The sequence below is a fragment of the Manacus candei genome, unplaced genomic scaffold, assembly GCF_025592945.1.
Source record: "Manacus candei isolate 608988 ecotype Guabito, Panama unplaced genomic scaffold, ASM2559294v1 h1tg000015l, whole genome shotgun sequence".
NCBI classification, from domain to species: domain Eukaryota; kingdom Metazoa; phylum Chordata; class Aves; order Passeriformes; family Pipridae; genus Manacus; species Manacus candei.
In genome coordinates this window covers 21,202,240-21,214,246 of record NW_026138063.1, presented here as the reverse complement: position 1 = coordinate 21,214,246, position 12,007 = coordinate 21,202,240, and the positions used below count along the sequence as shown (strand labels likewise).

The window sequence follows — 12,007 nt, the reverse complement described above, 5'->3', positions numbered from 1 at the left end:
GGGGCCGAAGTCGCCGCCGCCGCCGCTCCCTCAGGGCCCGGCCCGGCCCCGCCATGGCCCCCGCCTGGATCGGCCGCCTCTGCCTCCTCCTGCTCTGCCTCTGCGGGGAGGCCGCCGCGGGGTGAGTGCGCTGGGACGCGCCCGCGGCACTGGGGAGTGCGGGGGTTCAGCCTCGGCGCCGCGCCGGGCCCCTCGCGCTCGGGGTCGGCGGCTGAGGCGCTGACTGGACCCCTCTCCCTTTCCCCTTATCCCTTCCTCTCGTCTCATTCCCCTCATCCCATCCCCTGACCCCATTCCCTCATCCCTTTCCCCTCTCCTGTCTCTCGTGCCCTCTCTCTTCCATCCGTTTTCCCTTCTCATCCCCTCTCCCTTCCTATCCCGTTCTCCCCATCCCCTTCTCCTTTTCCTCTCTCCCTTCCCATTCCTCTGCCTTCCCCTCTCCCTTGTCTTCCCCTTCCCTCTCCCTCTGCGTGTCCCACCTCATCTCTCTCCCTTTGCCTTTCCCTTCCCCTTTCTCTCTTCTTCCCATCCCCTTCTCCTTCCCCTCCCTCTCCCTTCCTCTCTCTCCCCCTGCAGGAGGGATTTCTACAAGATCCTGGGGGTTTCCCGTGGCGCCTCCATCAAGGACATTAAGAAGGCCTATCGCAAGCTGGCGCTGCAGCTCCATCCCGACAGGAATCCCGACGACCCGCGAGCGCAGGAGAAGTTCCAGGACCTGGGAGCTGCCTACGAGGTGAGACCTGGAGCCGGGGGTGTCCCTCTGGAGCCAGGAGGGGGGCTCGTGGAGCCAGGGAGACTCGGGAGGATCCGTCCTGTAACATTCTGTAGGGGAATGAGAAAGGGAATGTAGGGAACGGGGAGGCTCTTCCATAAGGTGCAGGTGCAATCCATCCTCCCTCTGTTACCATGGCAAATTCCATGCCCTCCCTGTCAGTTTGTTGAATTCTATCCTACATCTTTTATTATCATGGAATGCTCTGAGTTGGAAGGGACCTTAAGGATCGTCTCAGTCCACCCCCTGCCATGGACAGGGGCCTTCCACAGTTATATCAAATTCCCTTCCTTCCTTCTCCTCCTCTCATCAAATTCCGTCTTCATCCTGTTGCTGTTTTGGATTCTATCCTACACTTTTTATTCTCATGGAATCATGGAATGCTCTGAGTTGGAAGGGACCTTAAGGATCATCTCACTCCACCCCCTTCCATGGACAGGGACCTTCCACAATTATATCAAATTCCTGCCTTTCCTTCCTCCCCCCCCATCAGTTTCCATTCTCCCCTTGTTACTACATCGAATTCCATCTATTCCCCTGTTACTACCTGGAATTTCAGGCACTTTCCCTATAAAACCCAAAGTCCAGATGCTGTCAGGCTGCTCAGAGGGCTCCTCCTGCCACGGGACAATCCAACACCTCTCCCAGCCAGGAGAAAGCCAAGGCACCGAGTTGTTTGGAATTTGAGGGAGAAATAGAGGAGCACCAAGTTAAAGTTCTTGGGAATTTGTTCCCAGAAATGGAGCAGCAGCAGCTCCCAGTGTTGCACAGGGACAGGTGTGTGTGCAGGGCCTGGCTGGGATTAGCCTGAGCTGATGGGAGGTGAAAGGCTTGGCTTTTAGAGGGAGTTCAGTGGGAAAAATAACCGTGGGTCACATATACAGGAGGATTCCTGCTGTTTCCGTGATAATACTGTGGGGTGTAAGTGATCCCTGACATTTAATAAATAACACATAGATTATCTCATTGCCCAAAGGCTTAAAGTCAAAGCCTTACTTTTCCTGGCTGTAATTCCATCCAATGGAATTTGGGCAGGTTGATACAGGACCTGTTTCTTCCATGTTTTCTGTCCTTTTTGTCGTCCTCTGTCACTGCTGGATTCCAGCTGTTCCCTGTGGAGCAGAGAGACCCTGGAAGATGGTGTTGCAAAATTCCATCAGCAGAAATTCCCAGCAGTGCTTCCAGCAGTCTGGTTGGGTGGGAGGTTGGGATCCTCTGGGAGGAACCCAGTGCAGAGGGAAGGGGTTTGTAGCCTGGCTCCTGCTTCCATCCCTGGTGCTCCCCTGCTCCTCAGGTGTCCAAATTTAAAGCTAATGAGAGCTAGTGAGAGAACCAGCTGAAATTTATTTCTCCATGATCAGATAGAAAACTCTTCATTTTAGTTTTGTCTCAAAGCTGGGGCTCCTTAGTTCAGACTTAAACTGAACCATCCCTGGGCAATCAGGGAATATAAGACTGAGCCACAGGGGTGGTGGTATACGATTTTTTTTTTCAGTGTGTCCTTTTAGGATCTGAGTTATTCCTTCTAATTTGTTTTTAATATTTAAGATAAACTCAGTGTGTATATTTTCCACGTTGTTTTAATAAACTGAATGTTATTTTTTATGGGTTTAAGTGATAAATGTTTAACTTTTCTAGACCAGCACAGCAAGCAAGTCCTAGACAAGGCTTCTGTGACATAAAGCCTCTCTGGTTGTCCCCAAGTGCAGAGTCCTGTGGCCTTCAGAGCCTTGTTAAACAACTGCCCTGAGCTGCAGGTGATGCCTTTCCTGCTTCCATGTGTTTTCCAGGTGCTGTCAGACGAGGAGAAGAGGAAGCAGTACGATGCCTACGGTGAGGAGGGACTGAAGGACGGGCACCAGAGCTCCCATGGAGACATCTTCTCCCAGTAAGGAGCTTTTCCCACTTTAGGCTGTTCTCCAGCTGCAGCTCTGATTTTGTGATGCTCAAGCTCGTGGGTTTTACCCCATCCAGGTCACTGATGTGCTGTGAGATGGAGCATTTGAGGAAATACATTTCCAGTGGGTGTCCCACGTGACATTCTCCCTTTGGTTGTGCACCACTCCCCGCTACAAGGGCAGCAAACAGGAACCAGGGGTGACTTCCCACATGGACAGCCCTGTGGGTGATTTGTCAGGTGCAGCACCTGCATCAAACATGTGGGGACTTTCCCAAGTTCCCTGTGCACGACTGAGGTTTAACCTTTTGTCACACCTCGTGTGCCCTTTGGGGACACTTCCCCTTCTGCAAAATGTTGCTGTAGCAACAAAGCAACTGTAGAATTTGGAGCATTACAGTCCAAAGGCACCTGCACCTGATTTTCTGCCCCTTTGGATCAGCCAGGCACAGACTTCCTGAAGTCATTCCTGTAGTTGCTCATCTCTTGTGATCCTGAATGAGAACTTGCGCTGCTTGTGGGGGGCAATATACAGGTTTTCTAGGAATTTTTCTTCATCCCTTTTGTCTTCAAACCACTGAAAACAAACTTGCTTAGAGTTTACACCTTGTAGTGGCAGCTGAGCAGTAGAGCAGATCAGAGGGGACTTCCCTTGGGCAGATTTTGAGATGCTCCTGCTCCCAAACCTGGTTTCTGTAATACAGGAAACTTTTCCAAAGTGGCTCCTTTGCTTGAAGTGTCCTGGAGGAGGACACTGGAGGTTCCTGAGCTTTCTCTGGAGCTTTAGGACTGTGAGGAGGTTGTTCTTTAGGGGGACTGAAGCATTTGCCCAGGATTCCTTCCTGAACTAACCCATGTGCTTTGCTCCAGCTTCTTTGGGGACTTTGGATTCATGTTTGGAGGGAACCCTCGCCAGCAGGACAGGAACATTCCCCGAGGGAGTGACATCATCGTGGACCTGGAGGTCACGCTGGAGGAGGTGTATTCAGGGAACTTCGTAGAAGTAAGTTCACTTTCCAGAGTGTTGCCAGGTTTGAGGTGCCTGACCAGTGCTCAGAATATCTCCCCCCCAAAAAAGAGAGCTCCAAGAGATGCTCCTGTTCTCAGTGTCTGCCCATGGGGGGTGTTGTGGTGCTCTTTGCTGTAGTTTACTGAAGAAACCACACATTTATCCACCTTTTCCATCTGGCTGTGTCTCTGTAAAGTGGGATAATACTTATTTATTGGCTGTCAGTCACTAGCTGAGCTTTTTTAGTGCAGGTGTAGAATTTAATGATATTTGAGGGCCTGTTCATAAGCTGCAAATTCACTTTGCAATTCCTTCAAAACCACACCGAGGATTTTTCATGGTCTCTCTATGTGGCCAAACGTGTCACTGCAAGTTTTTGGATTATATAATTGGGAAAAGTATGTGAAAATTGCTGTTTCTTTTAAGCAAATTCCATTTCTGGTGCTGACAGTCCCTCCTATTCTGCACGTTAGTGTTTGCATTGACTGATTTTGTGCTTTGAGCGTTTGGGGAACCCCAAATAATTTCCCTGTTCTGTGGGACAGGGAAGTGTCACAACCGAAGTGTGAGGTGTTCCATGCCAGTGTTCCCTTTCCTGTGTGGAAAGGTGTGCAGGAAAAGGAAAGGAAATGGCAATTGTGGTGTCAGGGAGAGTTTTCCTGGTGTTTAATGCCTGACCACAAGGTGAAAACTCGGGGTGTGTTGCTGAGGTCACACACGAAAACGTGGCGCTGGGTTGGAGTTAGATGATCTTCGAGGTCCCTTCCAAGCCAAACCATTCTGTGTTCAGGCTGTTTGAGAAATCCAGACCCTTGTGGAGCCCCAGGAGTGCTGGCACCAAGCTCTCCCTCTTCCCTGCAGGTTGTCAGGAACAAGCCAGTGGCCAGACAGGCGCCGGGCAAACGGAAATGCAACTGCCGGCAGGAGATGAGGACAACGCAGCTGGGGCCTGGGCGCTTCCAGATGACCCAGGAGGTCGTCTGTGATGAGTGTCCCAACGTCAAGTGAGTCGAGTGCTCTCCACTGCTGCTCAGAACCCTAAATCCTATGATTTTACCGAGTAATATAGGGATGTTTATTCTCAAACCGACCGCTAGGTGGGGGAAAGTGCCTGAATTCCCGGTAAGAACTGGGGAATGTGGGAAGTCCTAACGCAGGTTTCCCACTACAGTGGGAGTGCCACAGCTGAATCTGGTTCAATACATTTGGGGAAGCACGCAGCTTCCAGCTGGGAACAGCTGGAAAGGGAATGCCATGTTGTGGTCACACATCCAGGTACTGCCTGTGCATTTAGGAGCTTTTAACTTTGCCTCCCCTACTAGTTGAGCGCCTCAAAAAGGCAGCACTGACCCTCCAGTTTTAGATGTGAGCAAGGCAAGAGTACATGTGAGCTTGTGGGGGTGTTCCCATTACCCCATAACACACATAAAAAGCTGGAATAAAGTTGAAATAGAGTTAAAAACTTAGCGCTGGGTTGCTCTTCCCATTTTCAGGCTTGTGAACGAGGAGCGGACGCTGGAGGTGGAGATCGAGCCGGGGGTGAGGGATGGCATGGAGTACCCCTTCATTGGGGAAGGTGGGTGTGTGCTCAGCTCTGGCCTGCTCCGTTTCCATGATTCAAGGCTGTTCTCCATGGACTGGGAGTGTCCAAGCCCCACTTTGTGGTGGTTGGAAGTGCTGTGTCCTCTGCATGTGCTGAAATCCAGGAGCGTCCCTTGGCTGGGGGTGGGGACGGGCACTAAACCAGCATAAGGTCTGATGTTTCGGGTAACACTTGAGCAGGAGCATCTGCTCCAGGCTCGAGTGTGTGGGGGAATCCCCTGTGCCCAAGGAGATGAAGGACACCACTGACATGCAGGCAGGTCTTCCACAGCAGCAGAGAGGTGTGACCCCGCTGACACAACACCCAGAGAGCCCTAAGGTCTTTTAGATATATTTAAACAGAGTTTTATTCATCTAAAGATCAACTAGTTGGGTTTTTTCCTTTAACATGTGAGCTGCAAGTCTGTGTTTGATATCCTGCTTGTTCCTGAAAAAAAATAACTATCTCCTTGAATTCCTTCTCTCTCCCAGGTGAACCCCATGTGGATGGGGAGCCCGGTGATTTGCGCTTCCGAATAAAAGTTCTTAAGTAAGTCCCTGGCCTAGTTAGACTCTTCCTGCTGACTATAAAGGCAGCTTGCAAGGCATTTTCTGGCCAGTGTTGCCCACTCTGGCATGGAGCTTGCCCTGCAGCGTGTTGGTGCAGCCCTGGCAGGATGTCCAACCCTGATGGTGCTGGAGTAGCTGGATTCGTTAGAAGTGGGGTTATCAAAGCATCTTAATCTTTTTGGCTTGAATTCACCGGGTGTGATTCACATGAAATACCTCCTTTTTCCACAAATACACCATCTCCCTGTTGTAAGGAAATTCACTACTGAGAAGATCGTTGTGTGAGTCACTTGTCACCCCTCAGCACTCCCCGCCCTAGAAATAGAAAGGGCATTGGGCAGTACTTATCCTGCACAGGAAAATGAGACTAAATTTGATTCATTCCTCACTTCCCCTCCTATTTGTGAATTCTCCAAACTCCCAAAGAGAAGGGAAGATGCTGAAGGACCTGTTTCCCCTCTGGGGAAGGAGGAAAGTTCAATGTCTCTCGTTTCCACAGGCACCCAGTGTTCGAAAGGAGAGGAGACGACTTGTACACAAACGTGACGATCTCGCTGGTCGAGGCACTGACAGGCTTTGAGATGGATATTGCCCACTTGGATGGGCACAAGGTGAGGCCCAAGGTGCTGTGGAACCCAGAGCTACCTGCAGATCTCCTGTGCTTGCTCAGAGTCTGGTTATATCCAGTATTCCCTCAGCTAGAGCCTTCCAGGCCAATTCCCATGGAGCCAAAACAAGCTCTCAAGTGTGGGTCTCACTTCCATGCTGTCCCAGCTGGTGTTAGTTCTGGCACATGTCCTGCCTGGATCTGTTGATACCACAGGTTTTGGGAAAGGATCAAAGCTCCAACATCAGTTGGAGCTTTCCAGAGGGTTGGAAAGGGTGTTGGAGTACTGGGGTGCACACACACAACACGGAATGACTAGAGGGGTGTCCAAGGAACAACTGGACGTGGCACTCAGTGCTCTGGGCTGGGTGAAAAGGTGATGGTTGGTCGCAAGCTGGACTAGATGATCTTGGAGGTCTTTTCCTACCTCAGTGACTCTGGGATTCTGTGATTCTGCAACACTAATGATGTCCTAAAATTCCTTTTCCCTCCAGGTTCACGTTGCTCGGGATAAAATCACAAAACCCGGCGCCAAACTGTGGAAGAAGGGAGAGGGTCTTCCAAACTTTGATAACAACAACATCAAAGGCTCCCTAATAATCACCTTTGATGTGGAGTTCCCCAAGGAGCAGCTGACCCCGGACCAGCGGGAAGGTGGGTGTTCAGAGGCTACCAGAGCTGATAAGGACCTGGCACAGCTGATCCAGGGGCTGGAGTGCTCAGGGAGGGCTCTCCTGTGCCTGTGCCCCTTGTACAACATAACACAGTTGTCTGATGCCCTGTGCTGAACTCCCATTTCCCTGGGAAGCAGGGAAGTTTGGCTACTGCAGCTGTAGGGAGCCAGATGAGGTTGGGATGTGCTGCTGCTGGAATGTAGCACTTGGCAAGTTTGCAGGTGCTTTTTTTTGGAGCTGGCCATCTGGCTGGGCTTAGCCTCTGCTTTGCCTCTGCTGGAATGGGATCACAGAAGGATTTTCCAGCCCCTGCTGCTACTTTCTTGGAGGCAAGACTTGTGGGAATCCCTCTGCTGTCGAGGGTAAGGAATGTCAGGCTGTGTCAGGAGAAGGGTTGTTCCTCTCCACACCTCCTTCTATCCTACTCCCTCTAGGAGAGATCTGCTGCTCAGCTTCAGTGCTCAAATGGAAGCTTGATGAACCATGTAGAAATCCTAAAATTGACAGGATTCCCTCTACTCCTTTGCTGCAGCAGCCTCTGTGGTCACTTCTGCTCTGCATCAGAGTGGGCGTCAAGGGCCTTGTGCTCTGCCACAGGGCAAAGATGTTCTTGGCATGTACCAGTGCAGCTCCTCAGGAAATCCCTATCCCCAGAGCTTCTTCCAGGGCTTCCTCTGAAGGTGCTTTTTTAGTGGATTTCCTGAACTCCTCAAGTTTATGGAGGGAAGCCAAGCCCTGGGTGGGCTGAGCCCTGTGGCACTCGCTGCTGCCTTGGCCACACCGTGCCAGCTGCCATGGGCAGCCCAGTTGGTGGGCTGAGTGTTCTGGGTGTTCTGTGGCCCTTCCTGCAGCTGGCTGGGCTGGGAGGGCTGTGCCCCTGGGCTGTGCTTTGGGTGATCCTGCTGTGGTTTTATCCCTGTGCTTTCCTACTTGTTCCGAGGGTATCTCACAGGGCACAGTGGCCACGTCCCTGTGGAGTCTCATTCCAGGCTCTGCTGCCCTTCTAGAAGTTTCATCAGGCAACAGCACCTCTGAAACACAGGAGGTTATTCCAGCTGTTGCTTTTGGCACTTTGGAAGACACTGGGCAAGGAGCAGTGACAGAAGCCTCCGTGTCTGTGATAGTTCCTCCCACACCTTTCCGGATATCAGGGGGCAGAGGGATGACCGTGCTGCCATGAGTGTGTTCGGGCACAGGGTGTTTCTCCAGCACCTCCCTCCTAAAGCAATTCCACATTTCCCAGGGGAAGGTGACTGGGTAGGCAGTCAGATGCCTTTCTGTGTGCTGGATATCTCCGAACATCCAGTGACTGAAGGAGTTTTATGAGGGAATAGGTCAATTCCGGCTGTGTGGCAGTGGTTCAGTGGACACATCCAAAGGAAAACTGGGCTGCAGAATTCAAAACACTCCTTTTTTCCTTATTGTTGGCTGTGGTCCTGATTTCTTATCTCCTAACCATATGTCCAGCTGCTGGGGCTGTCAGAAGATACTCTGGCTCCAAGAGCACCACTCTGAGCTCTGGAATAAGATAAATAATCCTTTCTTTCCTGCCAGTGGAATAGGGCAGAGCTGACTCTGTCACTTTTTGGTGGTATCAACAACATTTCAAAGTAAAAATTGCCTTCAGCCTCCAGTAAAAAGTGCCTCAAGTGCAGTAGCACCAAATGCCAGGATTCCTGGTTGGAATTCCTGATTGAACCTCGGATATGTGTTGAAATACCCTGTTCACTACTGAGGGTAGCAGGAAACAAGGTGCAGGAATGGTGCTAATCCCACTTTTTTGGTGTTCCTGGAGTACCCCTTTCTCCAGCCCCGTCCTTCCTCTCTAAGAACAACACTTCCAGGAGCCACATCCTCTCACCCACCAGCCAGGAAGTGACTTGGAGCCTCCCTTGGATGCAGAGGGGAAGTGAACTTACCTTGCACTCCCTGGAAAATGACCTGTCCCTAATGATCAGCAGCTCCTGAAGAGAGGTTTGCTTTGTCCTGCTGTTTCTGGAAAGAGATCAGGAGTCTCTGCCCATCAGCAGGAACAGTTCTCACCTGGCAGAGAGCCCTCTTGATTCCAGTTACTACTTCCAGGCCAGTTTTCCAGTATTTTAACAGAGCTATTGTGGCAATTATACATCCAATCCCTGGTTTTAAAGGGTGGCACAATGTGTAGCCAAAAAGAGTTAAGGACAGACAAGCAGGACAAGGTTTGCAGGGAGACAAACTGACTTTTAGCAGGATTTCCTGAAGGATTTCCATGCCTGAAAGGTTGGAATTTTCTTCTGTACAAGTAAATTGGTTGGTTTAGTTACTGATGTCCAACCTGAGCCTCCCCTGGCACAGCCTGGGGCCGTTCCCTCTCCTCCTGTCCCTTGTTCCCTGGGAGCAGAGCCCACCCCCCTGACTCCCCCCTCCTGTCAGGGAGTTGCAGAGCCAGAAGGTCCCCCCTGAGCCTCCTTTTCTCCAGGCTGAGCCCCCCCAGCTCCCTCAGCCCCTCCTGCTGCTCCAGCCCCTTCCCAGCTCCGTTCCCTTCCCTGCACACGCTCCAGCCCCTCCATGTCCTCCTTTAGTGAAAGTTACTTGGAAGTTCCCCCTGGTGTGGGGAGTTCCCCCTGGTTTTGGGTCCTGGCAGCCCCTCCTGGGGCTCTGAGGGTTTTGCTGCTGGTCTGAGCAATGCCCTGAGGGGCCCCAGGGCACTGAGTAGCCAAACTGATTAAATCAGAGGGGACTCCCTCCTTAATCCCTGGAAAAACAATGTGATGTATCCATTCTTCCCACTCTGCTTCCTCTGCTCCGGGTGGACTTGCCCTTTCAGCAGCAGAGGAGACCTGCCAGTCCTTCCCTGTCCTGCCAACCCCAGGAGATGAGCTTTTATGGATTTAAGGGCTGACTCACCCTTTAAGCCTGTTCTGGTAAGAATTTGATCCTGCCAGGTCCTGGGACGTGTCAGTTCCTTGAAATGCTTGATGCCTGGGATTTCAGGAGTGAGGAAGGTGTATCTGAGGAGGCATCCTCCCCCCTCTGGGCCCTGCTCACTCACTCTGTCCTTTCCTTTGCAGGTCTCAAGCAGTTGTTGAAGCAAGGACCTGTGCAGAAGGTGTACAATGGATTGCAGGGATATTGATGCCTGGGAAAATTGGACTTCCCTGGAATTGCAAAGTCAGATTTGTTTGTGGTTTTTTCTCCTTTCCACTGGAGAATGGAAAAGGGGGAGGGGGGGAGGGCAGTGGTTGAGGTTTAGCTGATTTTTAATTTGTAAATGATGGAAGTGCTCAGAGTTGGGGGAAATACTTTTTCAGGACACAACTGGTGCTGCCTATCATGTTCCACGTCCTGGAACAACAGAGATTCCTTGAGCAGGAAAACAGAGGTGGGGAAGGGAGTTTTAAATTCCATGCAGGTTGGAATTTCTGGTTTTTAAATATATTTTGATGTGACTTTTCTCGACCATCTCAACATATTTTCAGAGCTGCTCCTGCTTTTTACGTCCTCTGTGTCCATCTCTTCCAAAATATTGTTGCTTCGGGGTGGTGTTTTTAATCCCAGCCCTTCCCCTCTGAGTCTGGGGTGTGGTATTGGTTCAGAGTCTGTGTTTTTGGGGCAGGAATACTGGTGCTCTTGGGAATGGATTGGGAATGGTTGGGAAAGGAGAGAATAGTCTTTTAAGGCCTCTGTGGACTCTCTTAACTACCAAGTAGTCCTGTTGTCCCAAAACTCAACACTTGGTTTGGAACTGGACCTTGCTCCAGTTTAGCAAAGGCTCCTGGGTCATGGTGGGATTTGGGAATGGCTCCATGGCCTTGGTTCTCCCTCTTTTCCCCCACCTGTAACCAGCATTTACTGGAAAAGCTCCCCCCTCCTGCACTCTGTCCTCCGTGAGGACGGGACAGGTGACGGAAAATAAAGTCTGTGTTTGAGTTGGAATGGCAAAACCTCCCTGGTGATGTGTTTCCACAGCCCTTTCCCTGGGACAGCCAGGCCCTGCTTCCCTCTTGTAGGCAGCAAGAGAAATCCTGGCATCATTTCAGTTGGAAAAGCCCTCCGAGCCCATCAAGTCCAACCGTCCCCAGCACTGCCCAGGCCACCACGGACCCATGTCCCCAAGTGCCACATCTTTTGAATCCCTCCAGGGGTGGGGACTCCACCACTGCCCTGGGCAGCTGTACCTATGTGTGGCCACTCTTTTAGGGAAGGAGTTTTCCCTCATATCCAATCTGAACGTCCCCTGGAGCAACTCGAGGCTGGTTCCTCTTCTCCTGTTGTGTGTTATGCGGGAGAAGAGCCCGACCCCCACCTGGCTCCACCCTCCTTCCCGTTCCCTCAGGGCTCTTGGGGGCTGGAAAGTGGGATCCTCCCAGCTGCTGCCTTACCCCCCATTCCCTTTCTGGGGAAGTGGATGGGATCTGGTTTGCCTCCAGACGGAACTGTGAGCTGGGGAGCAGCAGGTGGAGCCTCCAGGTTGTTTTGTTTTCGGTTTGTTGTTTATTTTCCTTACTGGTGGGAGCTGGAAGAGCTCGGTGAGGTGGGAACAGCTCGGCCCAGCCCCTGTGTCCCTGCTGCCCTGGATCCAGCCCCGTCCCACCCAGCCCTGGGCTCCAGCAGGAGCTGACGCAGCGGAAGCTGCGGCACTGGGAAGTTTTCCTGTTGGATCCTTTGTCCATTTGCCTTGGCAGAGCCCAGCAGGCTGAGACAAGCCCGGGATGCCAAACCCTTGGACTCCCTGCTGGTCTTCCTCAAAATCCCTGAGGATAAGCTGTATTCCCAGCTGAGGCTGCTCCCTCTGCCCATGGCTGTCCAGCCTTTTCCAGGTGCTGCAGGGCAGCTCTGCCTCTGCTCCCCCTCAGTTCAGATTTCTAGGAAACCTCCGATTTCAAAGAAATTCCTTCCCGTATCCCTGTGCACGGGG

At 51.7% G+C, this 12,007-nt stretch overlaps 1 protein-coding gene across 1 annotated transcript; it reads left to right on the top strand.

Annotated features, from left to right (window-relative positions):
* Positions 1-7: 7 nt before the first annotated feature.
* On the top strand, positions 8-11,033 carry DNAJB11 (DnaJ heat shock protein family (Hsp40) member B11). The gene is made up of 10 exons (XM_051781801.1): positions 8-121; positions 577-733; positions 2,563-2,660; positions 3,540-3,672; positions 4,540-4,682; positions 5,172-5,254; positions 5,752-5,809; positions 6,329-6,440; positions 6,931-7,090; positions 10,161-11,033. The coding sequence occupies exons 1-10, from the start codon at positions 54-56 to the stop codon at positions 10,223-10,225; spliced, it is 1,077 nt and encodes a 358-aa protein (XP_051637761.1). The 5' UTR covers positions 8-53; the 3' UTR covers positions 10,226-11,033.
* The last annotated feature ends 974 nt before the right edge of the window (positions 11,034-12,007 follow it).

Coding starts and splice junctions, on each gene's coding strand:
- DNAJB11 (XM_051781801.1), top strand. CDS start 54: ATGGCCCCCGCCTGGATCGGCCGCCTCTGCCTCCTCCTGCTCTGCCTC. Junction 5,255..5,751: donor GTACCCCTTCATTGGGGAAG/GTGGGTGTGTGC, acceptor TCTCTCTCCCAG/GTGAACCCCATGTGGATGGG. Junction 6,441..6,930: donor CCCACTTGGATGGGCACAAG/GTGAGGCCCAAG, acceptor TTTTCCCTCCAG/GTTCACGTTGCTCGGGATAA.